This window comes from Mchenga conophoros, linkage group LG16 (assembly GCF_057382185.1).
Source record: "Mchenga conophoros isolate Kocher_MC1m ecotype Shallow Benthic linkage group LG16, M_conophoros_male_GT1.1, whole genome shotgun sequence".
In the NCBI taxonomy this organism is placed as follows: domain Eukaryota; kingdom Metazoa; phylum Chordata; class Actinopteri; order Cichliformes; family Cichlidae; genus Mchenga; species Mchenga conophoros.
Window position 1 is genome coordinate 28,841,750 of NC_140541.1, and position 15,756 is coordinate 28,857,505.

At 37.4% G+C, this 15,756-nt stretch overlaps 2 protein-coding genes and 1 pseudogene across 2 annotated transcripts; all 3 read right to left on the reverse strand.

Moving 5' to 3' along the window:
- Positions 1–6,080: 6,080 nt before the first annotated feature.
- On the reverse strand, positions 6,081–7,004 carry LOC146557003 (olfactory receptor 10A6-like; annotated as a pseudogene).
- Positions 7,005–10,158: 3,154 nt separating this feature from the next.
- Positions 10,159–11,082, reverse strand: LOC146557004 (olfactory receptor 10A6-like). The gene has a single exon (XM_085250538.1). It carries the CDS (start codon positions 11,080–11,082, stop codon positions 10,159–10,161), a length of 924 nt encoding a protein of 307 aa, XP_085106664.1.
- A 3,153-nt stretch (positions 11,083–14,235) lies between these two features.
- LOC146557005 (olfactory receptor 10A6-like) lies at positions 14,236–15,159 on the reverse strand. The gene has a single exon (XM_085250539.1). It carries the CDS (start codon positions 15,157–15,159, stop codon positions 14,236–14,238), a length of 924 nt encoding a protein of 307 aa, XP_085106665.1.
- Between the last annotated feature and the right edge of the window lie 597 nt (positions 15,160–15,756).

The window sequence follows — 15,756 nt, forward strand, 5'->3', positions numbered from 1 at the left end:
TCTGTTGACCTCTGTGATTTGTTCTTGCCACTCATATTTTTAATGAATCTGTCTTATTGGCAATGCTTCAAGCATTAAATCCAGAGATACGGCAGGTGATCCAAACTTACACCTCAGCTCGAGTCATTGCTGACTTATCATTCTAACGCCAGCATGTCACAAGAATCACAGGCCAAATCTGTATTACCATGCGACCTGCATAAAAACAAACATAACTAACAAAAATCTGTTTTCCACTAGAACCTTTATGAAATTAATGATGGCTTTCAACCTGAAATAAATAGGTAATAAAAGTTATAAATGGAGACATTGTCTGGTATCAAAGATTTCCTATAGCTGCCCTTGTGGCAGGAGAGCCGAATCAGTTTGTTAAAGAAGGCCCAAAAATAAAAGGAAAATGCACAGATGTCTGTAAAGTGTGGTAAAAAAGACTCAATCTTTAATTATTTGTGGAAGTCATGCTTCTGTGTGTATTCAACCATCAAAATCCTGCATACTTGTCCTAAACTACAAATTGTGTCTATAGTGTTAACCTTCAAGTGACTGTGTCGTGTTTTCATGACATCTGCTTTATGTGTCTCTGCTTTGGAGATAAAATTTGTTATTTCTTATTCTGATGTGATGAATCCAAATTGGACCCTTAAAGAAGCTGATTAGCAACTTCTTCCAATATATTTTCTTTTTTTCTTTTTACATGTTACAGCTATGTAAACATATTAGATAGATTTTAATCACACATTGTGAGCTTAAAATTTGTAATTTATTTAATGGTTTTTAGTGATAGTTCACCTTTTGTCATCATGTAACAATTTTAGAATCAGAAAAATAGTCTATAAAGAGGTCTTTCATTTAGAGACAGATATCAGTATAGGTGGGATGTTGAGTTTTATCAGTTATTTATCAGAATTTTACCACATTTGCAAAAGTCTTAAGCCATTGCTCATTTCTTCATTTTTCTTCCAAGAAGCCAGACTGTTTTTTTGTGTCATTTTTTAAAGTGCATTTGGGTGGTTTTAGTTCTCCAGGTTTTGTGAAGTTTTTCTTTGGACATTGTCTGTGTTTTCACTCATTTTTCAGAGCAATGTTCTTTCAGTTTGTTTAGCCATTTAAAACAATGAATCACTCAAAAAAGACGCCTAACTCAAGGGTCGAAGCAGTGATGTGTTTACCCATAACAAGAAAACTTGCCAGAGAATCGACATTTAATTGTATCGTCAGACACTTTGTTACTAGGATCCTGTCATAAAAGCACATCATTTGTTTCCACCTCTTTAGTTGAATATACAAATATAATGCCAAAGCTGGTTCAGCTACTGTTTTCTAAAGGCTCATTAAATGGTCTCTGTGAAAAGATGGTTGTCAAGAAGCCACTCTTTAGAAACAGAAGCAGGGAGAAAGGACTGAAATGTGGTACATTACACAAGAGCTGGACTGAAAATAAGCAGCGATGGTAGTTATGGAGTGATGATTTGAACCCAAAATTTCAAATTTGGGTTTATCACTCTGTATGTGCAGAGGAGTTCAGTAAAGAGGGATGACAGTGAGTGTCTGCGGCCATCTTATTAAAGACGGTGGATGCTCTGTCACAGTTTGGGGCTGCATTTCAGCTTCATGCCAAAACTGATGGAAAAGAACATTTAAAGAGCGCAACTCTCCAGAAGGCAAGGACTATAGTAAAACTGATGTTTCGTGATGTTTTTATTATAACATGCTGACTTCAGCCTGTTTTTATTACAATATGATGACATAAGCTTGTTATGGCTTATGTGATGTCATAGGGCATCGCATTGAAAAAAATAAAAATTGTGTGGTACAGCTATCTCAGTGCCCTTTTGTTTAATATACTACTCAATATGGTTTCTTTAAATCTTTTTACTAAGAACTTTGAGTTCTTCAAGTAGCCTGGAGAACTATTATTAAAGACTACTTAAAGAATTTACATGTAAGAATTCCTAAAAGAGTTCTGGCCACAACCAAACCTGTTAAAATATTTAACACTGTAGGGTACCAGGATCTTTGCATTGCACATTTCTTGCTGCTAAAAGAGTCAAAATGTATTTTATTCATTTCTGGTTTAAATTAAAAACTTGTGGTATTAGAACTGACCTAATAGCATATCATGAAAAATAGAGCCAACTAACAATTTTGTCATTTTCACTTTCAGTGACTCAAACCTAGTGAAGTTTGTTTGCATCAGAAGAATTCCTATCATGACTTTTTCCATAGTTTTTTTTCTTACAGGACTTGGCCACTGTTGTTGGAATAATGAAACCCCTTTTTTATAGCATTTGCAGTCACTGTATTGTAGTGTTTAACTCTTAACTATGGCTACCCCACACTGGAGAAGCAGGATTTACTGCTGCACAGGCCTCGAGGCAAACACTTCCCCAAAATGGTGATGTAAAATATATTCAATATCTCACATCTACAAACAGAAAGTTTATTTAGTGTAAAATAAAAGTACAGCACTACAATCTGTGACTTCAAAGCGATCCATAAGTCAAAGGTCTTTAAGTGAACAAACAAATTACATTTTATTCTGTCTTGTTGTTATTATAATGAGAAAAGAACATATATAATCCGCGAGGTGTCTGTTAAAGTCCCCAGAAATATTTTGATGTACTGAATGAAATGTTTGTTTAATAATTTTGGTGTTTATAAGTCAGCGGCCTTTGTTTCTGAAGCTTGGGAAAGATCTCAGGTTGGATTATTTGTTCAGTATTTGTAAGTTATGGTGCTAGTCTGGCTCTGGTTTTATGTTGCTGTAAGCCTTTTCAGGCTGGACGTATTGTGTATGCATGACACAATAATATGCTTAAATCAGTCAATGTTCATAACATGTTATGACAACATATTTTACCAAATAAGGGCATGTAGTAGCTCTTACAGTCTTTGACCCTGGAAATCAGTCAAAGTTGGGCTTGAGTTTGGGTTGTTTTGTCAAACTGTGAGTCACGTGTATTGTTAAACAAATGTCAGCAGCACAAGTAGAAGGTTTTCACACTTTATGTGGATATTTTTAAGTAATTTTTGATCACCCCAGCCAAGGCATGCCTTCACTAACTTAAATACTAAAGTGCCACAATAAAGTTAGCTGTATGGGCATTAGTTTATGTAGATTAGGAAACATATACATGAGGAATCTGGTAAACTAGTGGGCAACAAAAGTTACAAAGATTAATGATAATTAAAAAAAATATCCTAAATACAGCACTGAGGTAGAGTTAGCTGCTTTAATCATACAAGAGAAAGTTATTCTAATTGAGTGTGCTTACACTCAATTTTTGTTGAACTTGGTGCATGAATTGTTTGTATGTGCATGGCAACAGTCCAGACTCTCAAACAGAACAACAGAACTTTCTGACCAAATATAAATATTCTTACATCCTGAATTTCTAAACAATCTGTATTAATTTGTGTTTACTCTTCATGCAGACAAACAGAAGGACACAATGGTTCATTCTCAGGCAAGACGGGGAGAGATATCTGCTGATATCAGTAAGGTTGTAATGGGAATCATGTCTCCCAGTCATCTCGAAACCCTTTCAGGGACAGAAAGCATTATATTAGTCAGTGGTTCTCAAATGAGAAGGCTAAGCGTTGGGTCTTAGGGTTTGTGGAAAGCATATATTATATACTGCATCAGGTCATTCATTCACTGCATCAGTAGTCTCAGCCCAGGAGTGTCATATAATGGGAAAAGCTAACATAACATGGCTGATGCTAACATAATGATCTGCAGACTAAACAAACACTGGGAATGCAAGTATCAACATCGAGAGAAAAATGCCCTTCATATGAAAAAATGCATCTAAACTTGATGCAGCAGAACTGTTTGCTGGTCTGTTTGAAAGTGACTGAAGATGCAATAAAGTAAGGTACAGTTCTCAACATATTTATCAGACCACCTGTTATAAAAGCAAAAAGAGACAAATATTTTTAGAAATCTATTAAAAACTTGTTTATAGCTAAAACTTATATTGTTAGACAAATACCAAACAAAATTCATGCTTGATACTCAGATTTGAGCCGGCACACTGGACTTCACACTGGAGTGAGAAATGAATTAAACATAAAATTCAGCCACTAAAAATTATCTTTTGGAACTATTTTTACTCTTTATATTGCTGCAGAAACACAAAACTTCCCTTGTGTGGTGAAATGGCAAATGGTGATTTTGGTGTTTGTATCCCAGCTACCACAGAATTAAAAACAAAAACAAAAAAACAAACAAACAAAAAAACAAACAAACAAACAAGAAAAAAAAATTAGAAAGAAATTATTAGAATTATGCTGTGTTGTTTTTTTTTTTAAATAAATCATAAAATTCCTGAAAGAGGCCTTTAGTGCATGGTTCTTACTTTCAGAACATTATCAAACATAAACAGTTAATATGTGAAGCTATTAAACAGGACTTTAAAGATCCAGACTTGTAATAGTATACAGGGTGGGCCATTTATATGGATACACCATAATAAAATGGGAATGGTTGGTGATATTAAAGTCCTGTTTAAAGTTAAGTTGAAACCAAGTACACCATTGTTTTTCTTGTGACATTACCAATAAGTTTGATGTGTCACATGGCCCTCTTCCTATTGGAAAAACAAAAGTTGTATCTAAGACGGCCGACTTCTAAATAGCCACCATGGTCACCACCCATCTTGAGGAGTTTGCCCCGTCACATATACTAATGTGGTAGAAACAGGACTTTAATATCAACAAACATTCCCATTTTATTATGGTGTATCCATATAAATGGCCCACCCTGTATATTAAAAATTCAACAAGAACAAACACTGTCCTATGCGATGCAGTGATTTACTCCCTATTTCAGCAATCCTTAAACTGCCCAGCAGCCAGCTCAGCTTTTATTACATTCACTTATCATGTAGACACTTAGGCCTGACAGTGAAAATACTTTTCTTGCATGGGCATAACTTTACAAACACTAACAGAGATGTACAGGCAACACTGTGATGCCATTAAGCAGAAAATAAATGGTCGACTCTTGTATATTAAAAATGCCACAGTACTGCAAATGTTGTGAGTACGGTTTGATTTACCTCCTGAGGAGCCGTTCTCAAACTATCCAGCAGGCATCTCAGAGGAACTACCTCTATCCCAGTACTCAGGTTTCCAATGCCAGGTGTAGTACTGACCTCTGGTGGCCACAGCTGCTGAATGCATCTATGAGTAGTCAGTAGAATTATACATGCAGTTTGTTGACATGTTTTATTTTAAAGGTACAGTCAGTAATTTTTGATTTTTTTTTTCCAGAGAAAAAGGACACTGTACTCATAAATATAGATGCAGTAATGTCTAAGTACACCTTCCAGAAAACAAATGCATTCTGAAAACTTATAATTCTTAAAAACTACATAAGAGTGAGTTTGCGGTTTGTGGAGGTGGTCACTGGGCCATTTTTTTGTCCCAGTCCAGCCCTGCCAGTGACATATGTAGCATGCCGAAGGAGGAGGAGAAGTTGTTTGCATCATTTAAATTGGTGCCTGCACTTTCAGACTCAAGATATGAAAGATCATATACAGTATAAACTGTGTCCCCATAAGACATATGTCTATATCAAGCTTACAATAAGCAGAAATATTTTTATGTAGTTATTCAACATTCATAACCTTAGAGATTATTTGTAAAGAGGATCAAAAGCTATTCCCAAATGAAAAAACCCTGCAAAAGAAAAATGTTCATTATCTTAATTGTCAAGGGTAACCGTATAGAACAGAGGGTTAAGCTGTGAAATTAGTCTGATGGTTTATTCTAAATAAATTCTTCTTAAGAAAAAAATCACTGTATTCATACCCATATGTTTAATACATTGTTTTGTTTGAGAGCATCACACACATCCCAGGAGCAAAGTGGAAAGTGTCACCCCTCCCCAAAAGAGAAACCCCCCCCCCCCCCCCCCCCCCCCATCACATGCACCAAATGACACTGGTGTATTGTAAATAAATATCACATCAACAGATTTTCTTTTCTTTATGTTTACAGACTATAAGATGATTGTGGATAGTTACTCTCCCACAGAGCAGCGATTCCCTAGAAAAGTCTCTTGGTGAACAAAGCTATTGTTTTTTCTTAAACAAAAGCTTTTTACATGATTGCCTTATCTTAGGCAAATTAAATCCATAGAGAAATGGAGTCAGCATTGGTTGACAGATGAAAAGATAAATAGATAAAATTATACGGACTGGTAGACGAGCAACTATAACACTGGAATCGATACACTGAAAAATTGAGCCAACAAACAGGTTTGACACAGAGACGATCTGAGGGACACAAGTAGTCACGGCTTTCTGCTTGTTTTATGTGGATGTTTTTCGACAAACTGCCAAAATCTTTACATAAGACACTGAGATGAGAGTGAATGGTATGAAAAAGCTTACAAAGAGAAAGAATATATCAGATAAAAAGTTATGGACTGAAACGAAACATGAAAGTCTAAGTATTAATCTGTGGTTACAATACACATTTTCAATAATAGTTCCACAAAACTTCAAACTAAAGATAAATGAGAATGATAGTATTACACTAAGGAATGAATATATCCACACGAAGAGAATCATGAAAAACACTCTCTCTGTGTTCATAATGACATTATAGCGTAATGGATGACAGATTGAGATATATCTGTCATAGGCCATGGCTGCTAAACTGCAAAACTCAGCAGGCCCACTTATGTACATGGAAGACATGTGCAGAAAACACCACGGCAATGTCACTTCATGGCTGTCTGAAAACATCTGTGAGAGCAAAAGAGGATATAGCGATGTGCTGACATTTATCTGGTTCACACATAAGTTACAAAGCAGTATATACATTGGTTCATGCAGCTGTATGTCCACACGTATGACCACAATAAGGACTGTGTTGGCCACACATATAGAGAGGTACCAGAACAATATTATTACAAAGTACAGGTACTTTAACTCCCCAACATTTCCATAAGCAGCCAGCACAAATGACACTATCTCACTGGAGTTTTCCATTTTCTACACAATATCCCACAGTGAAAAAGACAATTCAATAATAATGTTATGGATGATCCTTTTCGATATGAAAAAGAGTATTTGACCAGATTAAAGAAATTTCAGTTCTTTAAATACTGTTTTACAAATACATGTTACCTGATTGTGACATATTCTTTCTCAGCCACCTGTTAATAAATGAGCAGATTAATCAAGGAACAAACAGCAAGCACTTTTATACAATATTCAGACTTTCATTAGATGTTAATAAATTACACATAACATTTTACTCAGCTGCTTTCCTCTCAGCTGAACGAGACGATCTGTAAATATTTATAGCTGCAGCATAAAGGAGGAGACATGAAGTGGAGTGGGGCTGAACTTGAGCTTTAGGTTAGGGACAATGAAATTCTCTCCTTTGACAAACATGTCTGACTTTTTTTTTGTTTATTTATGTATGCTTGATTCAGAAATTACAACATTTCTTAACCGTTTCAGAACTGAATTTGAATTTAATGATAGTCAGTTTTGGAGTGGCAAACTGTTGAACACAGCAGAATTGTTGGCAGAATAAATTTCAGCCCTCTTTGGACACTGTAAAATGTAAATAAAAATAGAGTGCAATGATTTGCAGATCTCACAAACTCATATGATGTTCACATTAGACTAGTGTTTCCCAAACTGTGGTACACGTACCACTAGTGGTACTTGGGCTCTCTCTGGTGGTACGCAGGAAATCTCCAATTTTTTTAAAAGATTAAATAATATACCATTGTGGAGGTATGCAAAGACAACATGAGAGATCCTGAGGCTCTTCTGGGAGCCGGAGTAAAAGAGAAAAGCGTGAGTCCTCTATAAAGAGTAGCCTTTCCTTATCGCCAGCGGCCGCGGCCGCTATGGAGCAACTGGCGGGCTCGTTTCCCTGCAAAGGCGGCACGGCGCTGTCACGCTGATGGTAAAAACACAGCCCTTTTACATGGTGCCGCCGTGCTGCGATCCCAGCCACCATGGATGAATTGGAGGCCCCCGGGAGAAACGGTGGGGGCGCGGGAGATGCCGTTGATGATCGGGAACTATCGCCTGGATGCTGAAGCTCCTGGTAGCCAGGAGAATGCGATCCGCTTCTTCTGCAAGTGAGTGTTAATTCTTCGCGTCCAACAGCGGGGAGTTGGCAAGGCCAGCTCGCACCGGCAACTGTCAGGGGAAGAGGAATCTGCCATCATGTGTTCCTAGCAAGGACAGCGTGCTCTCAATGACCTCGCGAGCGGTACCATCACCCAGACCCGAGAGAGAGAGGAGTTTCTTGAGAGCGGTGCATTTCCTTTGGGTGGGGGGATCCCGGAGGAGAGTCATCACATGGTGAGTGGACAACGGATCCAACAAGGCCACCACATGATGGTATTTTGTTTCGTCATCTGAAACGCCACGAAGAGCAAACTGAGCTTCGATGTGCACAAAGGAGGGTCGTGATGCCAAAAATCCTGCAGCTTAACTGCCACAGCAAAAATAAAAACGTACAACTCTGCTATCACTTCAGACAAAAATGAAGACAGAAAACTAAACAGCAGTGGCATTTGTTGCTGTGTGGTGGCTAGCTACACAGCTATGGTTAGCATAATATAAACACTGTGACGCTGGAGGATGGACGCTAACTTTTTTCCACTCAATGAGGGTTACCGATGGTTAGGGACAAATGTAATCACATGGCAGGATGCTGTTAACGGGCCAAACTTCAGTCAGGAGAACAACTGCAGTATAAGGTTAGTCATTAATATACTGCTGCATGGGCTGGGCTGTAGTTACATTGTCAGGTTTTAAAAACCGAGCTTTAAAATGAATAGTGATGATAAAAACCGAGAGGCCGACAGCGATCACTGACCTTTTTAGGGGCTTGTTCAGATTAAATAGAACAAAATACAAAGCATTAAAACATGTTAAAAACACAACGGCCTTAATAAATGCCGAGTAGTTTGGACCCGGAAGCAGGTTTCAACAGGTCATCGCTTAAAGATTGGATATCTAACCTGCTGTGAATGTTTTAATGCAGTACAGTAAATAACAATCATATAAGAAATAAAATTGTCTGTGTAAACTGTATGTGGTGTTTAATAGGCCTATACTACTGTACTTTAATGTCGGTCACAAGGGTGGTACTTCAAGAGCCATATCATTTATGAGGTGGTACTTACTGTGAAAAGTTTGAGAACCACTGTACTAAGGTATAGACAGAAAAGAATAATTTGGGACTCTAATTAGTTTTATAATAACAACTTGTCTTTTACAGATACCTTTACTTTTAATCTTCGTTTTAACCTCAGACCTTTTTGACTAATGCTGAAAAATATTAATATTAGCCTCTGATTGAGGTTGCTAAAGGCAAGAGCGCTCGTTAGCTAACAAGCATAGACTAATTTTCTAGTTAACAAACTACAGTGGTAAAGTGACTGAAAGGCCAATTTCACATAAGCACATTTACCATTATGTCCATGTTGTAGCATATAGAAATGTTTAGTTAATACTTGCGGACATACATCTTATGCCTTTGTGTAACTGTGGCTTCGCTTTTGTTGCTGACCAGGTCATTTTAACATCATTTTGACATATTTTTGTGTCACTGTTGAGCTGATGTGATTAGATCCCAAATCCACAACCCACGCCCGACACACAAGCGCAGTGTTCGTGTTAAAGTTGTTGTGTGCCTTATGGGGATACTGCTTACATATTGTTATGTCTATATCAAGCTTTTAACCTTATAAATTTTTTTCAACATTCGTAAACTTAGAGATTATTTGTAAAGAGGATCAAAAGCTATTGTGAAATGAAAACCTCCAAGCTTTGCAATGGAAAAATGCTTCTTACCTTACTTGTCAAGGGCGTAGAGGGTTAAACTGGGAAATTGGTCTAAATAAATTTATTACAAATAAATTGAAATGAGGAAAAAATCATTGTATTAACACCCATGCATTTAATACAGTATTTTGCTTACAAGCATAACACTCAGCCCAGTAAAGTGTGGAAACATGAGATGCACCAAATGACAAAGGCCTACTGTAAATAGAAATATATGACATCAACAGATTTTCTTTTCTTTATGTTTACAGACTATAAGATGATTGTGGATAGTTACTCTCCCACAGAGCAGCGATTCCCTAGAAAAGTCTCTTGGTGAACAAAGCTATTGTTTTTTCTTAAACAAAAGCTTTTTACATGATTGCCTTATCTTAGGCAAATTAAATCCATAGAGAAATGGAGTCAGCATTGGTTGACAGATGAAAATATATATAGATAAAATTATATGGATTTGTACACGAGCAACTATAACGCTGGAATCAATAGACTGAAAAAATGAGCCAACAAACAGGTTTGACAAAGAGACGATCTGAGGGACGCAAGTAGTCACGGCTTTCTGCTTGTTTTCTGTGGATGTTTTTCGACAAACTGCCAAAATCTTCACATAAGACACTGAAATGAGAGTGAATGGTATGAAAAAGCTTACAAAGAGAAAGAATATATCAGATAAAAAGTTATGGACTGAAACGAAACATGAAAGTCTAAGTATTAATCTGTGGTTACAATACACATTTTCAATAATAGTTCCACAAAACTTCAAACTAAAGATAAATGAGAATGATAGTATTACACTAAGGAATGAATATATCCACACGAAGAGAATCATGAAAAACACTCTCTCTGTGTTCATAATGACATTATAGCGTAATGGATGACAGATTGAGATATATCTGTCATAGGCCATGGCTGCTAAACTGCAAAACTCAGCAGGCCCACTTATGTACATGGAAGACATGTGCAGAAAACACCACGGCAATGTCACTTCATGGCTGTCTGAAAACATCTGTGAGAGCAAAAGAGGATATAGCGATGTGCTGACATTTATCTGGTTCACACATAAGTTACAAAGCAGTATATACATTGGTTCATGCAGCTGTATGTCCACACGTATGACCACAATAAGGACTGTGTTGGCCACACATATAGAGAGGTACCAGAACAATATTATTACAAAGTACAGGTACTTTAACTCCCCAACATTTCCATAAGCAGCCAGCACAAATGACACTATCTCACTGGAGTTTTCCATTTTCTACACAATATCCCACAGTGAAAAAGACAATTCAATAATAATGTTATGGATGATCCTTTTCGATATGAAAAAGAGTATTTGACCAGATTAAAGAAATTTCAGTTCTTTAAATACTGTTTTACAAATACATGTTACCTGATTGTGACATATTCTTTCTCAGCCACCTGTTAATAAATGAGCAGATTAATCAAGGAACAAACAGCAAGCACTTTTATACAATATTCAGACTTTCATTAGATGTTAATAAATTACACATAACATTTTACTCAGCTGCTTTCCTCTCAGCTGAACGAGACGATCTGTAAATATTTATAGCTGCAGCATAAAGGAGGAGACATGAAGTGGAGTGGGGCTGAACTTGAGCTTTAGGTTAGGGACAATGAAATTCTCTCCTTTGACAAACATGTCTGACTTTTTTTGGTTTATTTATGTATGCTTGATTCAGAAATTACAACATTTCTTAACCGTTTCAGAACTGAATTTGAATTTAATGATAGTCAGTTTTGGAGTGGCAAACTGTTGAACACAGCAGAATTGTTGGCAGAATAAATTTCAGCCCTCTTTGGACACTGTAAAATGTAAATAAAAATAGAGTGCAATGATTTGCAGATCTCACAAACTCATATGATGTTCACATTAGACTAGTGTTTCCCAAACTGTGGTACACGTACCACTAGTGGTACTTGGGCTCTCTCTGGTGGTACGCAGGAAATCTCCAATTTTTTTAAAAGATTAAATAATATACCATTGTGGAGGTATGCAAAGACAACATGAGAGATCCTGAGGCTCTTCTGGGAGCCGGAGTAAAAGAGAAAAGCGTGAGTCCTCTATAAAGAGTAGCCTTTCCTTATCGCCAGCGGCCGCGGCCGCTATGGAGCAACTGGCGGGCTCGTTTCCCTGCAAAGGCGGCACGGCGCTGTCACGCTGATGGTAAAAACACAGCCCTTTTACATGGTGCCGCCGTGCTGCGATCCCAGCCACCATGGATGAATTGGAGGCCCCCGGGAGAAACGGTGGGGGCACGGGAGATGCCGTTGATGATCGGGAACTATCGCCTGGATGCTGAAGCTCCTGGTAGCCAGGAGAATGCGATCCGCTTCTTCTGCAAGTGAGTGTTAATTCTTCGCATCCAACAGCGGGGAGTTGGCAAGGCCAGCTCGCACCGGCAACTGTCAGGGGAAGAGGAATCTGCCATCATGTGTTCCTAGCAAGGACAGCGTGCTCTCAATGACCTCGCGAGCGGTACCATCACCCAGACCCGAGAGAGAGAGGAGTTTCTTGAGAGCGGTGCATTTCCTTTGGGTGGGGGGATCCCGGAGGAGAGTCATCACATGGTGAGTGGACAACGGATCCAACAAGGCCACCACATGATGGTATTTTGTTTCGTCATCTGAAACGCCACGAAGAGCAAACTGAGCTTCGATGTGCACAAAGGAGGGTCGTGATGCCAAAAATCCTGCAGCTTAACTGCCACAGCAAAAATAAAAACGTACAACTCTGCTATCACTTCAGACAAAAATGAAGACAGAAAACTAAACAGCAGTGGCATTTGTTGCTGTGTGGTGGCTAGCTACACAGCTATGGTTAGCATAATATAAACACTGTGACGCTGGAGGATGGACGCTAACTTTTTTCCACTCAATGAGGGTTACCGATGGTTAGGGACAAATGTAATCACATGGCAGGATGCTGTTAACGGGCCAAACTTCAGTCAGGAGAACAACTGCAGTATAAGGTTAGTCATTAATATACTGCTGCATGGGCTGGGCTGTAGTTACATTGTCAGGTTTTAAAAACCGAGCTTTAAAATGAATAGTGATGATAAAAACCGAGAGGCCGACAGCGATCACTGACCTTTTTAGGGGCTTGTTCAGATTAAATAGAACAAAATACAAAGCATTAAAACATGTTAAAAACACAACGGCCTTAATAAATGCCGAGTAGTTTGGACCCGGAAGCAGGTTTCAACAGGTCATCGCTTAAAGATTGGATATCTAACCTGCTGTGAATGTTTTAATGCAGTACAGTAAATAACAATCATATAAGAAATAAAATTGTCTGTGTAAACTGTATGTGGTGTTTAATAGGCCTATACTACTGTACTTTAATGTCGGTCACAAGGGTGGTACTTCAAGAGCCATATCATTTATGAGGTGGTACTTACTGTGAAAAGTTTGAGAACCACTGTACTAAGGTATAGACAGAAAAGAATAATTTGGGACTCTAATTAGTTTTATAATAACAACTTGTCTTTTACAGATACCTTTACTTTTAATCTTCGTTTTAACCTCAGACCTTTTTGACTAATGCTGAAAAATATTAATATTAGCCTCTGATTGAGGTTGCTAAAGGCAAGAGCGCTCGTTAGCTAACAAGCATAGACTAATTTTCTAGTTAACAAACTACAGTGGTAAAGTGACTGAAAGGCCAATTTCACATAAGCACATTTACCATTATGTCCATGTTGTAGCATATAGAAATGTTTAGTTAATACTTGCGGACATACATCTTATGCCTTTGTGTAACTGTGGCTTCGCTTTTGTTGCTGACCAGGTCATTTTAACATCATTTTGACATATTTTTGTGTCACTGTTGAGCTGATGTGATTAGATCCCAAATCCACAACCCACGCCCGACACACAAGCGCAGTGTTCGTGTTAAAGTTGTTGTGTGCCTTATGGGGATACTGCTTACATATTGTTATGTCTATATCAAGCTTTTAACCTTATAAATTTTTTTCAACATTCGTAAACTTAGAGATTATTTGTAAAGAGGATCAAAAGCTATTGTGAAATGAAAACCTCCAAGCTTTGCAATGGAAAAATGCTTCTTACCTTACTTGTCAAGGGCGTAGAGGGTTAAACTGGGAAATTGGTCTAAATAAATTTATTACAAATAAATTGAAATGAGGAAAAAATCATTGTATTAACACCCATGCATTTAATACAGTATTTTGCTTGCAAGCATAACACTCAGCCCAGTAAAGTGTGGAAACATGAGATGCACCAAATGACAAAGGCCTACTGTAAATAGAAATATATGACATCAACAGATTTTCTTTTCTTTATGTTTACAGACTATAAGATGATTGTGGATAGTTACTCTCCCACAGAGCAGCGATTCCCTAGAAAAGTCTCTTGGTGAACAAAGCTATTGTTTTTTCTTAAACAAAAGCTTTTTACATGATTGCCTTATCTTAGGCAAATTAAATCCATAGAGAAATGGAGTCAGCATTGGTTGACAGATGAAAAGATAAATAGATAAAATTATACGGATTTGTACACGAGCAACTATAACGCTGGAATCAATAGACTGAAAAAATGAGCCAACAAACAGGTTTGACACAGAGACGATCTGAGGGACGCAAGTAGTCACGGCTTTCTGCTTGTTTTCTGTGGATGTTTTTCGACAAACTGCCAAAATCTTCACATAAGACACTGAAATGAGAGTGAATGGTATGAAAATGCTCACAAAGAGAAAGAATATATCAGATAAAAAGCTATGGACTGAAACGAAACATGAAAGTCTAAGTATTAATCTGTGGTTACAATACACATTTTCAATAATAGTTCCACAAAACTTCAAATTGAAGATAAATGAGAATGATAGTATTACACTAAGGAATGAATATATCCACACGAAGAGAATCATGAAAAACACTCTCTCTGTGTTCATAATGACATTATAGCGTAATGGATGACAGATTGAGATATATCTGTCATAGGCCATGGCTGCTAAACTGCAAAACTCAGCAGGTCCACTTATGTACATGCAAGACATGTGCAGAAAACACCACGGCAATGTCACTTCATGGCTGTCTGAAAACATCTGTAAGAGCAAAAGAGGATACAGCGATGTGCTGACGTTTATCTCGTTCACACATAAGTTACAAAGCAGTATATACATTGGTTCATGGAGCCTTTTGTCTACACGTATGACCACAATAAGGACTGTGTTGGCTACACATATAGAGAGGTACCAGAACAATATTATTACAAAATACAGGTACTTTAACTCCCCAACATTTTCATAAGCAGCCAGCACAAATGACACTATCTCACTGGAGTTTTCCATTTTCTACACAATATCCCACAGTGAACAAGACAATTTAATAATAATGTTATGGATGATCCTTTATTGATAATATTTTTATCAATAGTCTTTTAATATATAAGAACGAAAACCAGCTGAGCAAATTCTCTGTTATACTGTTTAAATACCGTATTACAAATAATTGTTACATCATTATGACACATGTCTTCTTAGAATGTGTGTCACTTCTAATAGAATGTGCACATCAGCAATTAACAAACAATTTTACAATATCCCATGGTAAAAATTATAGTTCAGTAATAATGTTAAGAATGATCCTTGTAGAGTATTTCAGGTTTCCTTTAATTCTATTCTTTAAAAACTGTTTTACAGATGGATGTTACCTCATTATCACATATTTTTGTCTCAGTCACCTGTTAATAAATGAGCACATTAGTGATCAAAGAACAAACAGCAACCAGTTTTATACAACTTTAAAACCTAATTTTTCATCAGATGTAAACACATAACATTATACTCAACTGCTTCCCTCCAAGCTAAATGATACAAAAGCATGTGTTAATACTTATAGCTGCTGCAAAAAGGAGGAGAAATGAAGTGGGGTGGGGCTGAACTTGA